The following is an 18,166-nucleotide window of genomic DNA, read 5'->3' on the forward strand; positions in this document are numbered from 1 at the left end:
GAAAAAAAAAAAGACAACGTTAAACAAAGATGTCATATATTTATAAAGGGAGATACTAAACTTGGAAAAAAAGGAATAAGGAGGCTGTATCTCGGACGAAGAGGAGAACAATAAAAGATGTGATGTGTAGCGTTTAGGGGTTGAAATAGGAGGGGATTATGGTTTCCTTATAAGAGCATCACCTTGTTACCATTCTTGGAAATTGCACCAGGGAAGAAGAGCGAAGTATAATAACGAGGATCAGAGAAAGTGGTGGTAATCTTGTTCAAGTCAATGGAAACATCTTGTCCATTCTTAATAATGCCCCTCCAGTGTTGTGGTTAGTGAGCCTCCAAACGTGTTGCATGCCATCTCCATTCGTCTCTGAAGCCCACACAAGACGACGATCATCGTCTATGCTTCCGAAATGTATATCAACAACGGATGATGATGATGTCTCAATAATAGGATTTGGAATGACTTGAAACATCTCCATGTGAAGATCAAAAGCAATCAGTTTCGTCGTGTCTAGGTGGAACCAATAAAGCCATCCGTTTGCAAAAGTTGGTAAGTTGGTGTGGTTTAAGCAATGATCAGGAGGAGGTGGAGTCACCTGCCTCCATTGCTTGACTCTGAAATCGAAAATCTCGCATAATAAGGTGTTGTTGTGCTTGTTAACGTTATGCAACCACACTATTTTGTATGTTCCTGTAATGTAGTCTTTTCCGAATCCTGGTAAAGGGAACTCGAAGAAGTCATTGTTGTCTAATTGAATGTTGGCAAGAGGAAGCTTGTGAGACCATCTCGTAGTTGGGTTTATCACTGTAATCTCTCTTGTGGATGAATAGAAGCAGACAAGACCATCAATGCTATTGGAAGGTGTCCTTTTATCATCTCTAATATGATATCCTACTTCTTCTTCTTCTACTAGACAAGTCGAAGACCATTCCAACCTCATCGTCTTTAGAGCAATCTTCCTATACCAGCTTCTATAGCTTCTATAAGAATAGAAACATACAACTTTGGGTTCTTGGGTTTACAGATGCATGATGTGTCTTTTCTTGAAAGACATGGACGTTATCACTTATCATACGTCTCCAGTGTTTAGACACGGTTTGGAATCTTATCAAAGCTTTCACTGGAAGTCGCAACATAACTTGTTCTAACACATCGTGGTTTAGTATCTCATCAGTTCGCTCCCTACTCTTTTTTATTCCTTTTTCAATTGTCTTCCATGATGATAAAACATATCTTGTGTCTTCACTTCTTCTCCGACATGCGTCTTCAGTTATTCTTTCAGGGATTTTTTTCTTTCCCTTCCATGATGAGGCACCATCGTATTCATCTCTTCTCCTCCTTCCTCTCCCTGACGACGATGCAAGCTTGCCCTTTTTCATGGATGATGGATCTTCTCTCCGACGTGTGTCTTCAATTCTTCTTTCTTCTCTTTGTGACAACGACGACCAAGAGATGTTTTGTTTTCTTCTGTCGCTCTTCCACGATGATGTACCATCGTAGTATTCATCATCTCTTCGCTTCTTCTTCCAGCTTTGAGACATTGTGATCTCTTCACTTCTTCTCTTTCCTTTCTCTAAAGACGACGCTATCTTTCCCTTTTTGTGGCTCTTCCTTGTAAATGCAGATTCTGGAACAACTCGCTGTGAGGAACAAGTCGTTGTGCCGAACAGAGCGTTGTATCAATCAGGAAGCTGCATCAGATCATAGACGTTCGAGGTGCTGACGTGGATGTGTGAGCTGACGTGGCAAGACGTGAGTGGATGTGATGATGTGTCGAGAAAAGTTGATGGCGTGGCATTGAAGATAGAGACGAGATTGGTCTTGGAGATATGAAGAATATTCTCCACAGGAAATTAAGGAAAGGATAAACTTGAGCAGTAAGCAGTTTCCTTATCCTTGGAGATATGAAGAATATTCTCTACAACAAATAAGGAAAAGATAAGGATGATAGCAAACAGTTTCCTTATCCCTTGATACTTGGAGAATCTGTCTTCTAGGGTTTCTCAAGTTGTGTATATATATTCTATGAGTAGGCCACGAGCCAATTTGAGCACTCTAGAATATTGATACCGTTGTAAACTTCGAAGCCAGAAAAATAAGGCTTAGAAGGTGTGTTCCCAGTTCTCTGTGACGTTAATCAGGGAGGTGATTAAGTGCGCAGAGAATTGTTTTTCTTTCTCTTAGATCTACACTGTGAGAGTTTAGATAGAAAAGAGAGAGAGTTGGTTTTCGTCTCTCATAGATAAAAAGAGAGAGAGTTGTTTTTTCTTCTCTTAGATCTACACAGAGTGTTGTGTTAGATAGAAAATAGAAAGTCTTAGATTCATTCTTAGTCGGGTTCAATCCTATTGAGTATAATAGGTTGAGTAAGGGCCGAGACAAAATTGTATCCTTGTAAAAGATAAATTTTGTTAATAAGATTGAATAGAGAAGCGTTGGCTTGACTCTTTCCAAGTATAAATCAGTGTGTTGTGTTTCTCTATACCTTTACATTCCTCTCCTCCATTGATGAACAAAAAATATTCTCTGATGTCTCTTAAGGCTTTTCTTCTACGTAATACTTTTTGCTTTCTCTTCCTAAACGAGAAAATAATACGTAATATTTTGTTTCGTGTCTTATAGGTATTCTCATGATATCTGCCTCCAATTTATATACATTGTATATTATCTGGCATCTCCTACCTAAACTGGAACTTCGAGTTTAATTTCTAGTTTCATCCACATCCAAAACCTTAATGGATCTCATGTGTTTTTTACCTTGTTTCTTTTATAACACGTTTCTATAGTTTTTTTCCATTTTTTTTTATTAGTTTCAAATAAGGATTAATAACAATGGATGGATTTCAAAACGGAAAAGAATAAGAATCATATTTTCCAGATTATTTAATATAACATCTTTATATTAATGGAAGAGACAAAAAACACACAATTTTTAATGAGGTTCAGCAAATGTCTACCTCCTCAAACTTTATTGCAAATACTTCTTGATCATAATTACAGTCAGTGCTCAATATTGGATTTACACAAACCTAAGATCTTCTCTTAGCTTTTTCCCAATCTATTTCCAATCCAGTAAGAGATCGCTAAGATCAACAACAATGATCTACACCCAGAACTCTCACTTAGAAACAAAACTCTCATCATTTTCTCTCTAAAAATGTCAAAAGGCTTTTCCTTTCTTTTTTTCACGTTCTAGAGGGCTAACTTTCTAAGTCCTAAACCCTCTATATTTCACTCAAAAGGCTAACAACTTTCCTAAAATCAAGAAAAAAATATTTCATTTAGCTTTATTCTTACTTAAACGAATATTTCTTTTTTCCATTAAATCTTCTAAATATCTTCAAGCTTTTTTTTCTTTGTGTTTTACCTCCAAGTAATATCCTAAAACATGTCTTAAGTATATCTTCATAAATCTTCAAAACCAAGACATATAGACAAAATCAACAAGCCTCTGATGTTCTTTTGTAGGGCAGAGGCTTGTGCATACATCAGATGCATGTGCCGAGACAGAAGCTTGTGCAGACATATTTTGTACAGCTTCCTGAATATCATCTTCAAATTGAGCTTGCCCAAATACACTTACATTTTCTGGATCGGTTCAAAATCAGAAAATTACTCGAAATTAAGAAGTCGAATTCAGGTGTAAAATATCCTCTGCGTTTATAGTGGGTTATTGGACTATAATTTAAAACTAAAACTTAAATAAAATTTTCATAAATGAACCACATTAGTTACGTGAATATTTTGTGTTCCTGTAATTTAAGAAACTAACAGTCATTATCAATTAATATTTAATCGCAAGAGAACTTTACCAAAATATGCAAATTGAATCAAATTGAATATAGCATATACTACAAAGAATAAATAATAAAATTTAAATCATTTGATATTATATTCTACCAGAAATTTTCGTTAAATATCTAACTAAAAATATATAATTAAAATTAAAATAAGGATATATAAAAGTTTCCTATATGAAATTTTAAAAAATGAAATTATTTATATATATGTATATATATATATATAAGAAAAATATTTGATATAAAAATATAAAGTGCATATACATATGTATATAGCAAAATATTAACATTATTTTAATGTATAAAAATTAAATTTATACTACAATTTATTATTATTATTATTATTATAAATATATTTACCATTAATTTTGCTAATTTCCTAATATGTAAGATGTTTACTATCATTATTTTTATATGAATAGAAACCGAAAAATTGGGGGCTGGGTCTTGAGAAAAGATCATTACTTTATAGATTGAGAAATCCTACCAATTGAATCTTAGGGGGTGTATTCAACTTGACATTTTAAGTGATTTGTGTGAAATTTACAAATTCTATGTTATTCAATCATGGATTTTAAAAAGTCTATTAAAATTCACTGTTATTGAACTGATGATTTAAAAATCTACTTTAAAATCCATTAAAATCCATTGTTATTGAACTGATGATTTAAAAATCTACATTAAAATCTACTGTTATTCAAAACAGTTTTGTGGATTAGGATTTTAATAATTTTTAGGATTCTGGAGGATTTGTTTAGTTAAAAATACAAAAATCCAAATCTCATGGTTTTATGTGGGATTTGAATGAATTTTACAGAAAATCATGTAAACTTCCCTAAAATCTATCAAAATTCTAAATTTCCTAAATCCCATCAAATTCTCCAAAATCATGGTTTGAATACACCCTCCTTAATCTTAAAGAAAGATTAGCTTGAAGATTCAAAGAGGACAAAAGGGTTTTGTAAGCTTCTTAGATCAAAGTTGTGATCTAAGAACTTGAGAGATAGTTAGAAATTAGAGTTAAGGAGAAATCTTTTCAAACTTACTAGATTTTGATGTTATGAAATATTATATTCTAAAAACTTTAACTTACTATTAAGATAATAATTATATTTTAAACACACAATTAAAAATATAAAAATCGATTGTATTTAAAAATCAAATATGATCAAAAGAATCATGAACCAATTTTGGTTTTTCATATTCAATTGAACACCACCACTTATGTCTTCGTGTTTTTTTCATTTACTCTTCATTCTTTCTCGTCATTTTCATTGTCAATTTTGCATAGTAGTTGTCATCGTTACTTTCACCGTCTGCTTCTTTGTTATACTCTTATTCTTTTTCTTTCTTGTCTGACTTCTCGCTTTTTTTTCCACTGAATAATCATTGAGAACATTTTTGTTTTAAATTACCACATAACTTCCGTCCACTTTTTTGTTATACTTTTATTTTTCCTCTTCCTCGTCCGCTTCCTCACTTTATTCCACTGAATAATCATTCAAAACCTTTTTGTTTTAAATTACTACACGACTTACTTTTTGTTTTAAAGTAAACACAATTTATCATTAGCAAACTCTAACACCGAAATCACTGATTCTTTTTTTGTAAGCAATAAGCTTCATAGCCACCACATGTACTCGGTTATTGATTGATACTTTCACTCATATATTCGGTTTTAGATCCACTTGTATTGAAACTTCTCAAACCAATAATGATACTTAAATTTGTTCTAGTTTAAATATTTATAGTATTTTAAACATTCATTGTTTACTTACTCTCTATATTTCTTTTGATATCTTTATTGTCAAATTGTCATGGAGTAAGAAAACAATGAAAATTATTTTAAACCTTTTAAAATTTCAATATTTATAATATTAAAAACTTTTTAAAATTTAAAAATTATGATATAATAAAAAAAAATTAAAATTATAATATTTTGAAACTAAGTTTTTATTTGCTCAAATAAAACATCATATTAAACTGAATAAAACTTTCAAATTTGGATGTTTGATATCAAGATTTCCTGCTCATTCGTAGTTGTAAGCACATTAATCTTATATATAATGATTCTAAACCATTGTCTAAAACTTTTGTTGCCAATATGGGACGTTATACATATTTTTCTTTATTTTTATAAATCAAACTTTTAGTTTTTCTAAAAGATCTTAATAATATAGAAAATATAATATGTATCAAAATATCAAATACTGAAGTGTCAAATCTCCACTGGTTGTTTAAAATCCTATGTGGATGCCTTTGAAACTGATAGCTCCTACTAAAATAAAAAAACCCAAAATCAATTGTATATGTAATATAAATTGTTAGAAAATTTTGTTATTGTTTATATTCTTTAAAATAAAGAACCAGAATAAACCGAATAAAACTTATAATGTGGATGCATGGTAAATCAAGATTCCTGGTCATTTTTAAATTTTTGTTAAAGCTAAAAACTTTTAGCCAACTCGAAAAGAGCCTCTAAGCTAACCGAATATGTAAAGACAATGGTAGATGCCTAAGAAATCTATACTAAATAAAAGCTTAAGCTGCCCATATAGGATTTTAAACAACCAATAGAGGTTAGTCATCTCACTAATTAACATTTGTTTTCTATATTATTAAGTTTTTTGAGGAACAAAAGTTAAATAAAAAATATATGTACAATGTCTCACATAGGGTAAAAAAGATTTAGACAATGGTTCAGAATAAATAAAACTAATACGCTTCCATCTAAGAATGAATAGGAAAACTTGATTTATCAACCGTCCAAATTTATAAGTTTCATCTGGTTTAATCTAATGTTTTATTTGAGCAAATAAACACTTTTAAAACATTTCTAAATATTTTAATTTTAAAATTTTCAAAAAGTTTAAAATATTATAAATATTAAAAGTTTTTAGCTTTTACAAAAATTTAAAAATGAGCAGGAATCTTGATTTACCATGCATCCACATTAAAAGTTTTAACCAAAAAAAGTTGGCCTCCAATGAGGTCTTCGAACACTAGCTAACCAACATCTTCAACTTAAAACATATCGTATGAATTGCTATACCCAATGACTTGAGATAACAAGTACTCATCTCTCATCGTTGTTTTCTCCTCCACTGCGCACTGCAACTATATCAATATTACAGTTGGTCCTGAAATTTTTCAACACTCATCTATTTATGATCTCTTGGCGACTGTGCCAAAGTACATCTACAATTTTGTGCATGTTGAATCTCAACCTCTATCCGCCGGCGATGCTCCTTCACCACCGTCTTATCAATGAAGTAAGCAACTGCAGCAACATAAATGAATTCAGACATCATTAGTATCACCTTTGAACTGACATGATAAATAATGACGCAGATGTAAGCAAAGGCTCCAGCTTACTAAACAAATGCAATTTCTGTCTTACTATTTTATCACATCATACAAGCACCTACATGATAATTGTTAATGTCAAGAAATAGAGATTGCATTCACAGACCTCAAATAGTTCGAATGCGCTACCCTTCCGATACGTATCATCTTTCTTCTTGGACTCTGTAGGAAGCACACTAAATAACAGTGCTCTCCACCCAATAAGTAAAACAGCGGTGCTTCCCATCGTCACCAACACAAAGCTAGAAGCCGGGATGTGACCCGATGAAGCTGACCTAATGACTATTCCAAGCTGCAATGAAAGGAACAACCTTTCATTAATTAACAGAGACGCTAACATCCCTAAAAGGTACATGTCAAACAATATCACTAGCTAGATTGGTGCTTTTTCACATTGGTTGATGTAAGCCTTACCGGAGCTCCAACAATCCACGATTTCGCAGCTGCAACCACGGCGTTAGACCGACCCTTCATTCCTCTCCCTTCCTCCGCATATCCTCCCAAGAAATATGCACTCAGAAACCACCCTGCCGCACAAAGTTTCCATTTTTATTAGGAACAAAGCTTCTGAAACGCAAAACTGAAAAGAGTAGGTGATAAAGAACCAATACCAGCAATGAAAGGGTCAGCTGTGTGGAGAGTGTCAATGGAAAAAACAGGGAAACCATGGCTAAATCTCCCAATAGCAGAGAAGATAAGCAAAGCCAATACATCTCCACCAGCAAGTAACGCCACACGTCTGAAGATAAAATTACACACAAATTGAGATAACAAAAGCAAAAAGCAAACCAATCCCAAAAGTAAAGTAAGAGTTTTTATTACCCCCATTTGGTGAACTTAGAGGATGAAGTGGAAGATGATGGCTTATCGAATTGAATCACACCCTCTAAAGGAACGTTCTCTTGACCCACGAAAACTGTTTCATCTCCTGAAGAAGGGATTTGAGAAGCTGAGGTAGTAGTAGTAGTGGGTTTGGACTTGACGCTTCCGTCGGGGTTAGAGACAGCGAGGACGACGCGTTTTCGCCGGCGAGTGTGAGGAGCGGGGACGAGCCATGAATCGGAAGAAGAGAAAGCATAAGGATTGGTTTTGGTGATGAATCTGACGGCAGAGACAGGTCCGGCGGGAGTGTGAAGAACTAACATTCTCTTCTTCTATGCCTTTGTGGGGAAGAGGATGCCAAATCGTCCGACAACCATATATATCTATCTCTTCACTTTTCTTTTCAATAAAACAATTTTTAAAAAATCAACATGTAAAAAAAAAAAAAAAAAAAAAAAAAAAAATCAACATGTAAAAAAATTTCACAAAAATATACCAACTAATTTTCTTACTTACAAAATTATTTACTTATTTATGCAAAGTAATATCAAAAATTATTTTTTGCTACTAGGTTTTAATACTAAAATCTAAAACTTATACTCAGTTTTGCAATATTTATGATAGGTATTGAGCAAACTAAAAAATAATTTGTTAGAAATACATTTTTGATATATTTTATAAAAATAGTTTTTTTGAATATTTTTTTTTCTTTTTTTTTACACAATTACAATATGCTAAATTAATTTAGAATTTTTTTAAGTTTAGATTCTCTATTTTACATTTAGGGTATAATTTGTAGGGGCTAGTGTTTAATATTTGGGGTTTAGGATTTAGAATTTAGTCATTTTATATATTAAAAATGATGTATTTTTAAAAATATACACCATAAAAAAATATTTTGAAAAATGTCACCGAAAAAATAGTATTTTTAAAAATTTCCCAAATTAAAAAGTCTTTGTATTTCTCATCTTCTCAAGTTTGTGAAAATTAGAGTCAGTTCATAAATTATTTGAAAAATCAATAATAATTATATATTTTATTTAATTACAAATACTTTTACTATTTTTGATAAATTGATGCTTTTTTTTTTTACATTTTCCCCTATAGTATTGTGGTGTTCCTGGTGAGTTTTAATAGTCTAACGTCTTCTTTGCAACTTTTGTAGATCAAAGGATTTATTTGCAAAACATTGAAAGTTTGAGGGTTTATTTAGCAATTTACCCATTTTTTAATCACAGGCAGCAAAACAAAATTGAGTCCGTTCACGCTCTCTTTCTCTTCCGATCTCTGAGCTCCGGGATGAAGAAATGGTTGGTGATCGCAGCCACGGTGGCTATAATTGCAATAGTCGTGAGACAAGGCACCACTCGATACGGATGGAACAAAGAAGCGGCGTTGGAAACGCTGAAGGAATGGTCAGATCGGCTCGGGATTTGGGCGATTCCGACTTATGTAGCGGTCCACACCGTAACCCTAGCTCTATGCCTCCCTCACGCCGTCTTCTTTGAAGCTGGTGCTTCTATGCTCTTTGGATTCCTCCCTGCTCTTCTCTGTGTTTTCTCTGCCAAAGTTCTCGCAGCTTCCTTCTCCTTCTGGATCGGCAGGTCTCTTTCATCTCCTCTCCTCTGCGTCTTTTATCCATTTCTGTGTGTTTGATTCAAATTGAGCTTCTGGATCGTTTTTGTGTGGCTATAGTGTACGAATTTGTTCTGATTGATTTGGATTCAAATCAAGGATCCTCACATGGCTTCTTAGAAAACTATATGCTTCAATTCATAGCTTAGCTAACACACTCTGCTTGCTTTTGGAGATGGTTTAGATTCTCCTGTGTTGTGTACACCATTGTTGAAACCTTATACATACCTTTTCAGATTCTATAATCCATTTCTGTGTGGATGTGATGGTAATGTATGGAGAATGGAACTAGGATGTTAGTTTTCAAGTTTATCTCTTGGAAGAAGAACACTTTGCATTCTCTCATACGTTTTTTTTTGTATTGTCAGGTTTGTTTTCAAGAGTTCAACGAGAGCAACTGGGTGGGCTAAGGGAAACAAATACTTCAATATACTCTCGAGAGGAGTAGAGCGTGATGGTTGGAAGTTTGTTCTTCTTGCAAGGTTCTCGCCCATTCCTTATTATGTCATAAACTACGCTTTGGCAGCCACTGAAGTCCGGTTTGTAGCTGATTTTCTGTTCCCTACAGTTATTGGCTGCCTCCCGATGATTTTGCAGAACGCATCAGTCGGTAGCCTTGCTGGTATGGCTGTGGCTTCTGTAGCCGGAAAGCAGAAAAGTCAGGTTTGGGGTTATGTTTTCCCTGTGCTTGGGATATTGTCAAGTGTTTTAATTTCTTTGAGGATCAAAAAGTACTCGGCTGGAATTACAGAGGCATCATCAGATACTTCTCCCTCTACACAATCTGCTAACAGCTCTAGTTTAGCTTCATCTGAAACCTCGAATCCCACTTATGGAAGCGATGGATCCAAGAAAAGTGAGTGATGATGATACAAATCATGATGGTGGGTTTCTGATCGCTGGCAATGCATTTGTTTGGTTTGTAGCTATCAGATTCTCAACATCATTGCTTATTTTGAACGAGTAGGCACTTTCTGAAAAAGTAACAAAGTGTTAGGGTTTTGTAGCTCCTTTCTTAAGTTAAAAGCTTTGAACAAAACAGTGTTATTTTTTCTATACCAGACACAAAACTGTGTCGCTATAACAACATTTGTACCATCGGTTCTGAACTTTTAACGTCTCTTTTGATGTTTTCTTTTTGTTGAAGCAGTTTATATGGTTAGTAACCAAATAGAGAATCCATTCTGAAGCAGACCATGAAACACTTGGGTCAAAACATAATTAAATATTCTGTAGCATTGAACCAAACTGTATGTAGGTATTATATTGCTCTGGTCTTGTTTCGTAACCAAACGACTCAGATGCAGAGTGGATATAACTTGCTTAATGTCTTATTTTGTAGATAATAAAATGAAGGAAATCTTTATTTGGTAAAGAGTTGTTTCTCAGTGTAGCAGTTCACTTATCATTTTCAATGTTCAACTCTCATAGAATGATAGAACACACAAGGAGGTTAGATTGTGCAGATGCTTATGGTTGAAAGACTTTACCTAACAGTGGTACAAGGCGTTTTTGTTGGGATCACATGTGAAAGTTAGGCACATGTATTTCGTTCTTGGAGTTGGTACAAGACTGCAAAAAAAGACAAAGAGGAGGTATGTTAAGGATAAGTTGACCATGTCTCTCTCCTTAACTTACAATTTATATTATAGGATTTGGTAAACTGGGAGCAGTTAGCTTTTCCAATCTCTTCAAGTATAAAACCCCCACCACTCTACTATTATCTCAAATCAAAAACACTCAAGTAACAAAAATGGCTATCTCAATGCTTATTCCTGGTCTTGTTCTCTTTGCCATGTTCTCCTTTGATATTGTTGTTGCTCATCCAGGTCTAGGATTTGGATGGAGAAGTAATCGCCCCATAGGAGGAACTTTTTCCTCAAGTCTTTACCCACAATTCTACCAGTTCTCTTGCCCACAAGCTGATGAGATTGTCATGACTGTACTTGAAAAAGCCATAGCTAAAGAGCCAAGAATGGCAGCATCTTTACTCAGACTTCACTTCCACGACTGCTTCGTCCAGGTAAAAGTCATGATGACCTTTTTTTCCCCCCCTTTATGTGTATCATTAGCTTAACAGTTAAACACTTTGCGTGTAAACAGGGATGTGATGCATCAATCCTGTTGGATGATAGTGCTACCATAAGAAGTGAAAAGAATGCAGGACCAAACAAGAACTCCATTAGAGGGTTTCAAGTCATAGATGAGATCAAAGCCAAACTAGAGCAAGTTTGCCCTCAAGTCGTCTCCTGTGCCGACATTCTAGCTCTTGCTGCCCGTGGCTCAACTGTACTGGTAAAATAAAGAGACCTTCAAGAGAACCTATTTGTGCACTTACGACTTTAATAGCTTAGTTTTTCTGATTTTTGTGGTTCAATACAGAGCGGTGGACCATCATGGGAGCTTCCACTAGGGAGAAGAGACTCGAGGACAGCGAGCCTCAACGGCGCAAACACGAACATTCCTGCACCAAACTCCACTATTCAGAACCTCTTAAACATGTTCCAACGCAAAGGTTTGAACGAAGAAGACCTTGTTTCCCTATCAGGTATTATTCTTCTTTTGTTATAATAACATTTTTACACTGAATAGAAACCAAACCGAACATGAAACTGAATAAAACCAAAATCTTGTAGGAGGACATACGATTGGAGTAGCGAGATGCACAACGTTCAAACAAAGGCTATACAATCAAAACGGTAATAACCAACCAGACGAGACACTAGAGAGGTCTTACTACTATGGTCTAAGATCGATCTGTCCACCATCTGGCGGCGACAACAACATTTCACCTCTAGACTTAGCCTCTCCTGCTAGATTCGACAACACATATTTCAAGCTCCTCCTATGGGGCAAAGGCTTATTGACATCAGATGAAGTGCTTCTCACTGGCAACGTAGGCAAGACTGCTGCATTAGTTAAAGCTTACGCAGAAGACGAGAGCCTTTTCTTCCAACAATTCGCAAGGTCGATGGTTAACATGGGGAACATTCAACCTCTTACTGGTTTTAATGGTGAGATCAGAAAGAGTTGTCATGTGATTAATTAAAAACAAAACAAAAACTTTGTTTTCAGCATATTATTGTATTAATGGCGGTCGATGAAGAAATAAGTCGTCGTGTGATGTTTTTTCAATATGTTAGTGATCTAGTTAAACAACTTTATGAATGAAAATGTACCGTTCGTTGTTTGAAGGAGTGAACTCATTAAAAATTTGGTATGTTTAAGAGTTGTTTATATAATATTTAAGGAATAAAAAACTAAAGATTCATAAACATGAAAGTGGACTTTCTCAATTTTCCTCCTCACATTGTGACTTTTCATATTCAGCAGAGCCGTTGGATCATCCTTTAAATTCAACTCTCTAGTAATCGGAATAGGAAAATAAATAATGGTCGAATATGGTAAGGAGAGAATTTTGGAGTCCTTGTTTGTAATTTATGAGAGATAGGCAAATTTGATTCATATCACTATATCAGCGAGTGCTACGACGTCGTTGCTTAAGAACCCCACGGTTTTGAGTCCATTATTTTAATCTCTTTCACATTTACCTAAGAACTCCCAAAACTAGTATCCAAAACCCATATCTCCTCATACTCCACTTCTTTTCCTTCAATCTCGAACTAATAATCCCAAGCTTTCCTTCGTAGCTTGTCAAGTTTAGAGATCATTAACCGGACGATCATTAATACAAATCAAGATCTCATGACTTGCATCACAAACTTCAATCTTTACCCTTCCCCGGGGTAAAAAATCGAGCGAAACTTCAGTCCTTCCTTCAGGTTTGTTTCCAAAAGCCGCTTTGACAAAAGGGGAGTGTTGAGTTAGTCCTCAAGAGTACTCGAGTAACCAGAAATGGAATTGGTTCTTTAGAGATTGAGTTTGAGAAACGAACAAGTGTATGTTCTCTTGTTTTATTCTTTGTTCAGGAGTCTGAATTTTTTGACAACCGATAAAGTGATAAATTTGAAGGTGTGATCTCTTCTCTCTTATCTCTTCTCAATCCCTAATACAACGATGAACCCTAACTGATAAGATAAGAGTTACAATGCTCCTCTCCTATCACCATGAACAGAGCACGCAGGCTCTCGAACAAAATCTCACAATCTGATCACGTAGGATGATTTTTACTAAACACTCTCTCTTCTATTTATAGTGATCCTCATGATCTGCTAACTAACTTCTCCTTCTCTTCCTTTCTGCTGTCAGCTCAACATCAAGCTCCTTTCTCTCAATACTTATCAATATTCCCCCGTTTTAAACAGCTTGCCCACAAGCTGCTTAGTAGCTCACAAACAACTGTCTTTCTCAAACTCTTAGTTTCTCCCCCTTTGAAATGCAGCTTGTCCTCAAGCTGTTGGACTTGCCTCGCTTGTATTCCTGCTATTTGTACTTGAAGTTCCAGCTCTTACGAAACTTATGTTTCTTAAAAATCCATTGCATCGCTCTTTGTATGACAGCAAACCCATATCCAAAAACCAACGATGGTGCTGTCCTAGCTTGCAGGTCACACTCGTTCCTCCATTTAACTGATTGTAAGACCTCATCTCTAAGATTAGAGTGCAACACTAGTCTATCCTTTTCACCAAGTGTGTCACCAAACTGTTCCAATACCTGTTGCTGTCCCTCCGTATGAAGAACTGCCATTTCAACTAGAGCTTGGAAAGTTTGGTGTATAGGGAACATTTTGTTTCCATGCTCTCTTTCATGTTTCTTGTTCATGAGCTGCATATACACGCTAAGAAGATGTGGCATGCTTCTTGAGTCCCATCTTAACATCCTTGTGAACCGCAACCTTGGCTTATGTGACTTGTTCCTCTGTCCCATTCTCGTATTTTGCTCCAGATTTCTTGTTTTGAACTTAAACATCCAGGTTTTGGGAGACAAACTCAGCTTCCTCTGGTGATTTAATCTTTTTCTTCTCACACACAATCCATCAAACACATGGTATGTATGTTGCTTGCCATTGACACATTCAAGACCATATAGTGACTAAGCACTAGTTTTCCTCATACTAGCAGATGGAAAACGCTCAAGAACACCTAGATAGGCACTTCGATTTCTATGGCTAGGTTCCAAAGTAGAGATTGGTACCTGAAGATGTGAAAGCGCCACAAACTGGTGAGATAATTGTGTAATCGATTCCTCATGAGTACCTCCGTCATTCTGGATTGAAGTCTTCTCCTTAATTTGTTGTAGAGATTGCTGATTCAGCCAGCAAATTTGATACAAGTCCATGTTTCGCCAACGATGCCAAACCGAAAAGAAAGAATTCCAGTCACCTACTAAACACACTCTATCTTCTTGTGCCTTATCAACAATCTTCACATTAACACTAGTTGAATTTACCAAAACAGAATCAACTTTTGTAATAGCATGCTCTTGTGATCCGGCTTCATCTAGAACCAAATGCTGATTTACTCCGCCAATGGCATGTTGCAATGGCTGCATATCCCCATAAATAAGCTGTTTCAGCCCTTTTGAAACTTGCATCATCCTCAAGTTGGACATCACCAATGACATGGCAGCTTGCTTCCGCCTTTTAAGGCTCTGAAACCTTCTCCTCCTCTGCACTAATCTAACTGTAGCATGTAAAAAAAAACCAATGGACTTACCATCTTCACTAGAAAAGAGTTGATGTTTGATCAATTTTCTTGACTCTGACTTGTTATCTTTGAATTTAAACCTCCAAGCTTTCAAAAATCTCCTCTTCTTCTCTGATTTCAGTCGTTCTTTTTCTTTTACCGAAGCCATCTTAATGTTTTCCCGAAATCTTTTGCCAGCTACTTCCAAGTCTGAAGCTTGTTGATGAGACAATTTCTTCACACAAACAGATTCCTCTTTCTCAGTCAAAGGTTTCTCTTCAGGGAAGTTATTCTCTTTCTTAGCTGAATTTGACTCTTGCATTGAATATTTTACCAAAACCACTTCATAAGCAGAAGTTTGTATCGGAGGGCCTCGAGGATTGATGTTTCCAAACCGAACATACAATTGTGACTTGAAATCTTTCCAATTTGTGAAAGATACATGCTTAAACCAACTCAAAGCATCTCCTTCCAAGTGCGACGACACCAAACGTATCTTCTCCACGTCATTATTTTGAGAAAAACGAAAGAATCTTTCAACCTTTGAAATCCAAATACACGGATAAAATCCATTGAAAATAGGTATTTCGGCTGGCTTGATCAAACCATCTCCATAGCTTATCATCAACGTTGATTCCCCCTTCCTCAAAATTAAATTATCTTTCTGATGTTCCAATGATATGTTGAGCCCTGAATCAGAAACGTTTACCTGCGGTGATGACAAAATCGTGTTTGCAATTGCAGTGTGTTCCCCGTCCAGCGATTGCCTTTCAAAACACAAATCCACGTCGCTATATGTTTCTTTCTTCTTCTCCAAGACTTCAATCGGTTTCTCCGCAACAGTCTTTGCTATGTGTAGTTTCGCAGAAGATCATTGTTGATACGATCGCTTCGTCTGAAACGAGCATTGGAACTCCTCCCAACTTCGTTCTCGCTCCAATTCAGAGGCGATTTGCTCAGGATCGTCATAGGTACCAAAAGCACACAATAATGATCCCTTCATCGCGTGCCAACTCTGGTAAGGCCTTCCCGATTCAACATCACGAACAAACTCGTCTGCGTCGCCTTCGATGAAGCCATGTGCAAAGTGTAATCTCTCAAAATCTGTGTAATCTCCCAACACAAAACGATTCTCCATCCAATCAAGCCAAGGACGCAAATCAGATCTCGCACCTATGAAAATTGGAATTGCAACGAGATCCATGGCGATTGTTTCGATCTGTGACCACGAAAGCACCATTTGATAAGTTTGAAGGTGTGATCTCTTCTCTCTTATCTCTTCTCAATCTCTAATACAACGATGAACCCTAACTGATAAGATAGGAGTTACAGTGCTCCTCTCCTATCACCATGAACAGAGCACGCAGGCTCTCTAACAAACTCTCACAATCAGATGACGCAGGATGATCTTTACTAAACACTCTCTCTTCTATTTATAGTGATCCTCATGATCTGCTAACTAACTTCTCCTTCTCTTCCTTTCTGCTGCCAGCTCAACATCAAGATCCTTTCTCTCAATACTTATCATAAAGAAGAATGAGAAAGAACCTCGATGAACATGTCTTGGTACTTGGTTCATCTCAAAGACATGTTCAGGTTAAAACATAGGGGAGTATAGTTTAGTAAAAATGACATATAGAAATTAAATATCTTATTTTTATACAGTGTGAACATTGATATGATCATGAGACCATCCAAGACGACCCTTGAGTCTTGCTCAACACAAACGAAGTCACATATCAACTATTCCAGCCAAAACACTATTTGGGATACATTCTTACCTCATCTAGAGCATATCTCGAGGTGGAATCAGTCCAATCAGAGTTCAGATGAAAGAGTTATTCATTTTACAACTCCGGTGAATTCATGACTACGCGACTTCAACCTACGAGCATGGAAAGGAGGATTCCGATCAATCCAGAAGTATTCAAACTATGAAACAAACCGTTCTGGAATCTTGATCCATCATGGAATCACTGAGAATTGGAATCACATTAAGATCATTTCATATGTGAAAGATATGGATATTTCAAGTCAGTGGATCTGTCCTAGTCCCAGTTTCGCATATGAGCCAAAGATCGTGTCACACAGATCAACTCAGCAACAATTTCGACACGAAACCACTTGGAGGATGTCAATGGATCTCTTAGGTTTCCAAAAATCCCAAGAACACAATATTTTCCCAACAAACTACAAGGTAAGGCCCCATTTTCCAAAGGAGGTAATAAGGTTCGATCTAGTTCTACACTTGAAGAGTTTTAGGTCCAATTGGTTTTGGCAACCAGGAGTTGTTTTCTACTAAGCCCAAGATGAAGAAATGATACAGCCCATGCTGTTTCTCATCAGCAAATTGGATCAAGGAGTCAAAGAGAGTTAAAAGATCAAGGAGATACTTAATGGGCTAATACAAGAGCTTATGGCAAAAGAGAGCATGGAAAATTATTTTGGGGATGATACATATCAAGTCCAGCCCACTTTGAGCGTAATTCAAGTCCAAGAAAGCCCACAATAATCCCTTTATTTTGTGGTCCAAGAAAAGTGACGAAAATAAGTTCAAGAGTCACCTTGGGAAGGAATACATGCACCAAAAGTTGAATCTTCATTCAACTATCTATCTTTAATGTTTTTAGTCTTTAAGAATAATAACTATCTATCTTTAATGTTTTTAGTCTTCATTCAACTATCTATCTTTAATGTTTTTAGTCTTTAAGAATAATAAGTACTTGGCTTTGTTACCAAGTTTTCTTTCCTATATAAACTCATGTAAGATCAATAAAATAATCATCCAACTTTTTAGCAAAACTTTTTCTTTTTTAGAGTGATTCTCTTCTGTTCTTTGTGAACAAAACCGATTGCTTGGTGTGATTCCATCAATCAAAACCGACTACTTGGTGTGATTCCAATAGTCAAAACCCCGATCTGCTTGGTGCGAGGCTGAGAGATCCGATCTTTTTGGTGCGA

General features: G+C 35.7%; 4 protein-coding genes and 1 pseudogene across 10 annotated transcripts; 2 read left to right on the plus strand and 3 right to left on the minus strand.

The window, feature by feature from the left end:
- Positions 1-145: 145 nt before the first annotated feature.
- LOC104779140 (putative F-box protein At2g02030) lies at positions 146-2,435 on the minus strand (annotated as a pseudogene). Its single transcript, XR_015594376.1, has one exon. The product of XR_015594376.1 is annotated as a putative F-box protein At2g02030 (transcript).
- Positions 2,436-6,654: 4,219 nt separating this feature from the next.
- LOC104777594 (uncharacterized) lies at positions 6,655-8,393 on the minus strand. Its single transcript, XM_010501868.3, has 5 exons — positions 7,986-8,393; positions 7,775-7,902; positions 7,578-7,690; positions 7,270-7,455; positions 6,655-7,077 (listed from the first exon to the last, which is right to left on the minus strand). Exons 1-5 carry the CDS (start codon positions 8,306-8,308, stop codon positions 7,048-7,050), a joined length of 780 nt encoding a protein of 259 aa, XP_010500170.1. The 5' UTR covers positions 8,309-8,393; the 3' UTR covers positions 6,655-7,047.
- A 755-nt stretch (positions 8,394-9,148) lies between these two features.
- Positions 9,149-10,757, plus strand: LOC104777595 (uncharacterized). Of its 2 annotated transcripts, XM_087506701.1 has the most exons (3): positions 9,198-9,589; positions 9,989-10,102; positions 10,189-10,757. In XM_087506701.1, exons 1-3 carry the CDS (start codon positions 9,285-9,287, stop codon positions 10,232-10,234), a joined length of 465 nt encoding a protein of 154 aa, XP_087362827.1. In that variant the 5' UTR covers positions 9,198-9,284; the 3' UTR covers positions 10,235-10,757. The 2 variants fall into 2 exon arrangements, with proteins under 2 accessions (XP_010500173.2, XP_087362827.1); XM_010501871.3 differs by having other exon boundaries at positions 9,149-9,589; positions 9,989-10,757.
- On the plus strand, positions 10,218-12,814 carry LOC104777596 (peroxidase 9). Of its 5 annotated transcripts, none has more exons than XM_087506698.1 (6): positions 10,218-10,870; positions 10,963-11,215; positions 11,450-11,643; positions 11,724-11,915; positions 12,003-12,168; positions 12,257-12,814. In XM_087506698.1, exons 3-6 carry the CDS (start codon positions 11,557-11,559, stop codon positions 12,667-12,669), a joined length of 858 nt encoding a protein of 285 aa, XP_087362824.1. In that variant the 5' UTR covers positions 10,218-10,870; positions 10,963-11,215; positions 11,450-11,556; the 3' UTR covers positions 12,670-12,814. The 5 variants fall into 5 exon arrangements, with proteins under 5 accessions (XP_087362824.1, XP_010500175.1, XP_087362823.1 ...); XM_087506697.1 differs by having other exon boundaries at positions 10,771-10,878; XM_087506696.1 differs by having other exon boundaries at positions 10,771-10,874.
- A 682-nt stretch (positions 12,815-13,496) lies between these two features.
- On the minus strand, positions 13,497-16,933 carry LOC104777597 (uncharacterized). Its single transcript, XM_087506699.1, has one exon. It carries the CDS (start codon positions 15,828-15,830, stop codon positions 14,613-14,615), a length of 1,218 nt encoding a protein of 405 aa, XP_087362825.1. The 5' UTR covers positions 15,831-16,933; the 3' UTR covers positions 13,497-14,612.
- Between the last annotated feature and the right edge of the window lie 1,233 nt (positions 16,934-18,166).

The sequence above is a fragment of the Camelina sativa genome, chromosome 3 (genome assembly GCF_030686135.1).
Source record: "Camelina sativa cultivar CO46 ecotype springtype chromosome 3, ASM3068613v1".
Classification (NCBI taxonomy): domain Eukaryota; kingdom Viridiplantae; phylum Streptophyta; class Magnoliopsida; order Brassicales; family Brassicaceae; genus Camelina; species Camelina sativa.

What these genes read in the sequence shown, in the direction of transcription:
- LOC104777595 (XM_010501871.3), top strand. Translation starts at nt 9,285, where the DNA reads ATGAAGAAATGGTTGGTGATCGCAGCCACGGTGGCTATAATTGCAATA. An exon ending in TTCTCCTTCTGGATCGGCAG is followed by an intron (nt 9,590 to 9,988) that starts GTCTCTTTCATC and finishes TTGTATTGTCAG; the next exon opens with GTTTGTTTTCAAGAGTTCAA.
- LOC104777594 (XM_010501868.3), bottom strand. Translation starts at nt 8,308, where the DNA reads ATGTTAGTTCTTCACACTCCCGCCGGACCTGTCTCTGCCGTCAGATTC. An exon ending in TCTAAGTTCACCAAATGGGG is followed by an intron (nt 7,903 to 7,985) that starts GTAATAAAAACT and finishes TTTTATCTTCAG; the next exon opens with ACGTGTGGCGTTACTTGCTG. An exon ending in GCGCATTCGAACTATTTGAG is followed by an intron (nt 7,078 to 7,269) that starts GTCTGTGAATGC and finishes ATGTTGCTGCAG; the next exon opens with TTGCTTACTTCATTGATAAG.
- LOC104777596 (XM_010501872.3), top strand. Translation starts at nt 11,374, where the DNA reads ATGGCTATCTCAATGCTTATTCCTGGTCTTGTTCTCTTTGCCATGTTC. An exon ending in TCCACGACTGCTTCGTCCAG is followed by an intron (nt 11,644 to 11,723) that starts GTAAAAGTCATG and finishes GCGTGTAAACAG; the next exon opens with GGATGTGATGCATCAATCCT. An exon ending in AGACCTTGTTTCCCTATCAG is followed by an intron (nt 12,169 to 12,256) that starts GTATTATTCTTC and finishes AAAATCTTGTAG; the next exon opens with GAGGACATACGATTGGAGTA.
- LOC104777597 (XM_087506699.1), bottom strand. Translation starts at nt 15,830, where the DNA reads ATGATAAGCTATGGAGATGGTTTGATCAAGCCAGCCGAAATACCTATT.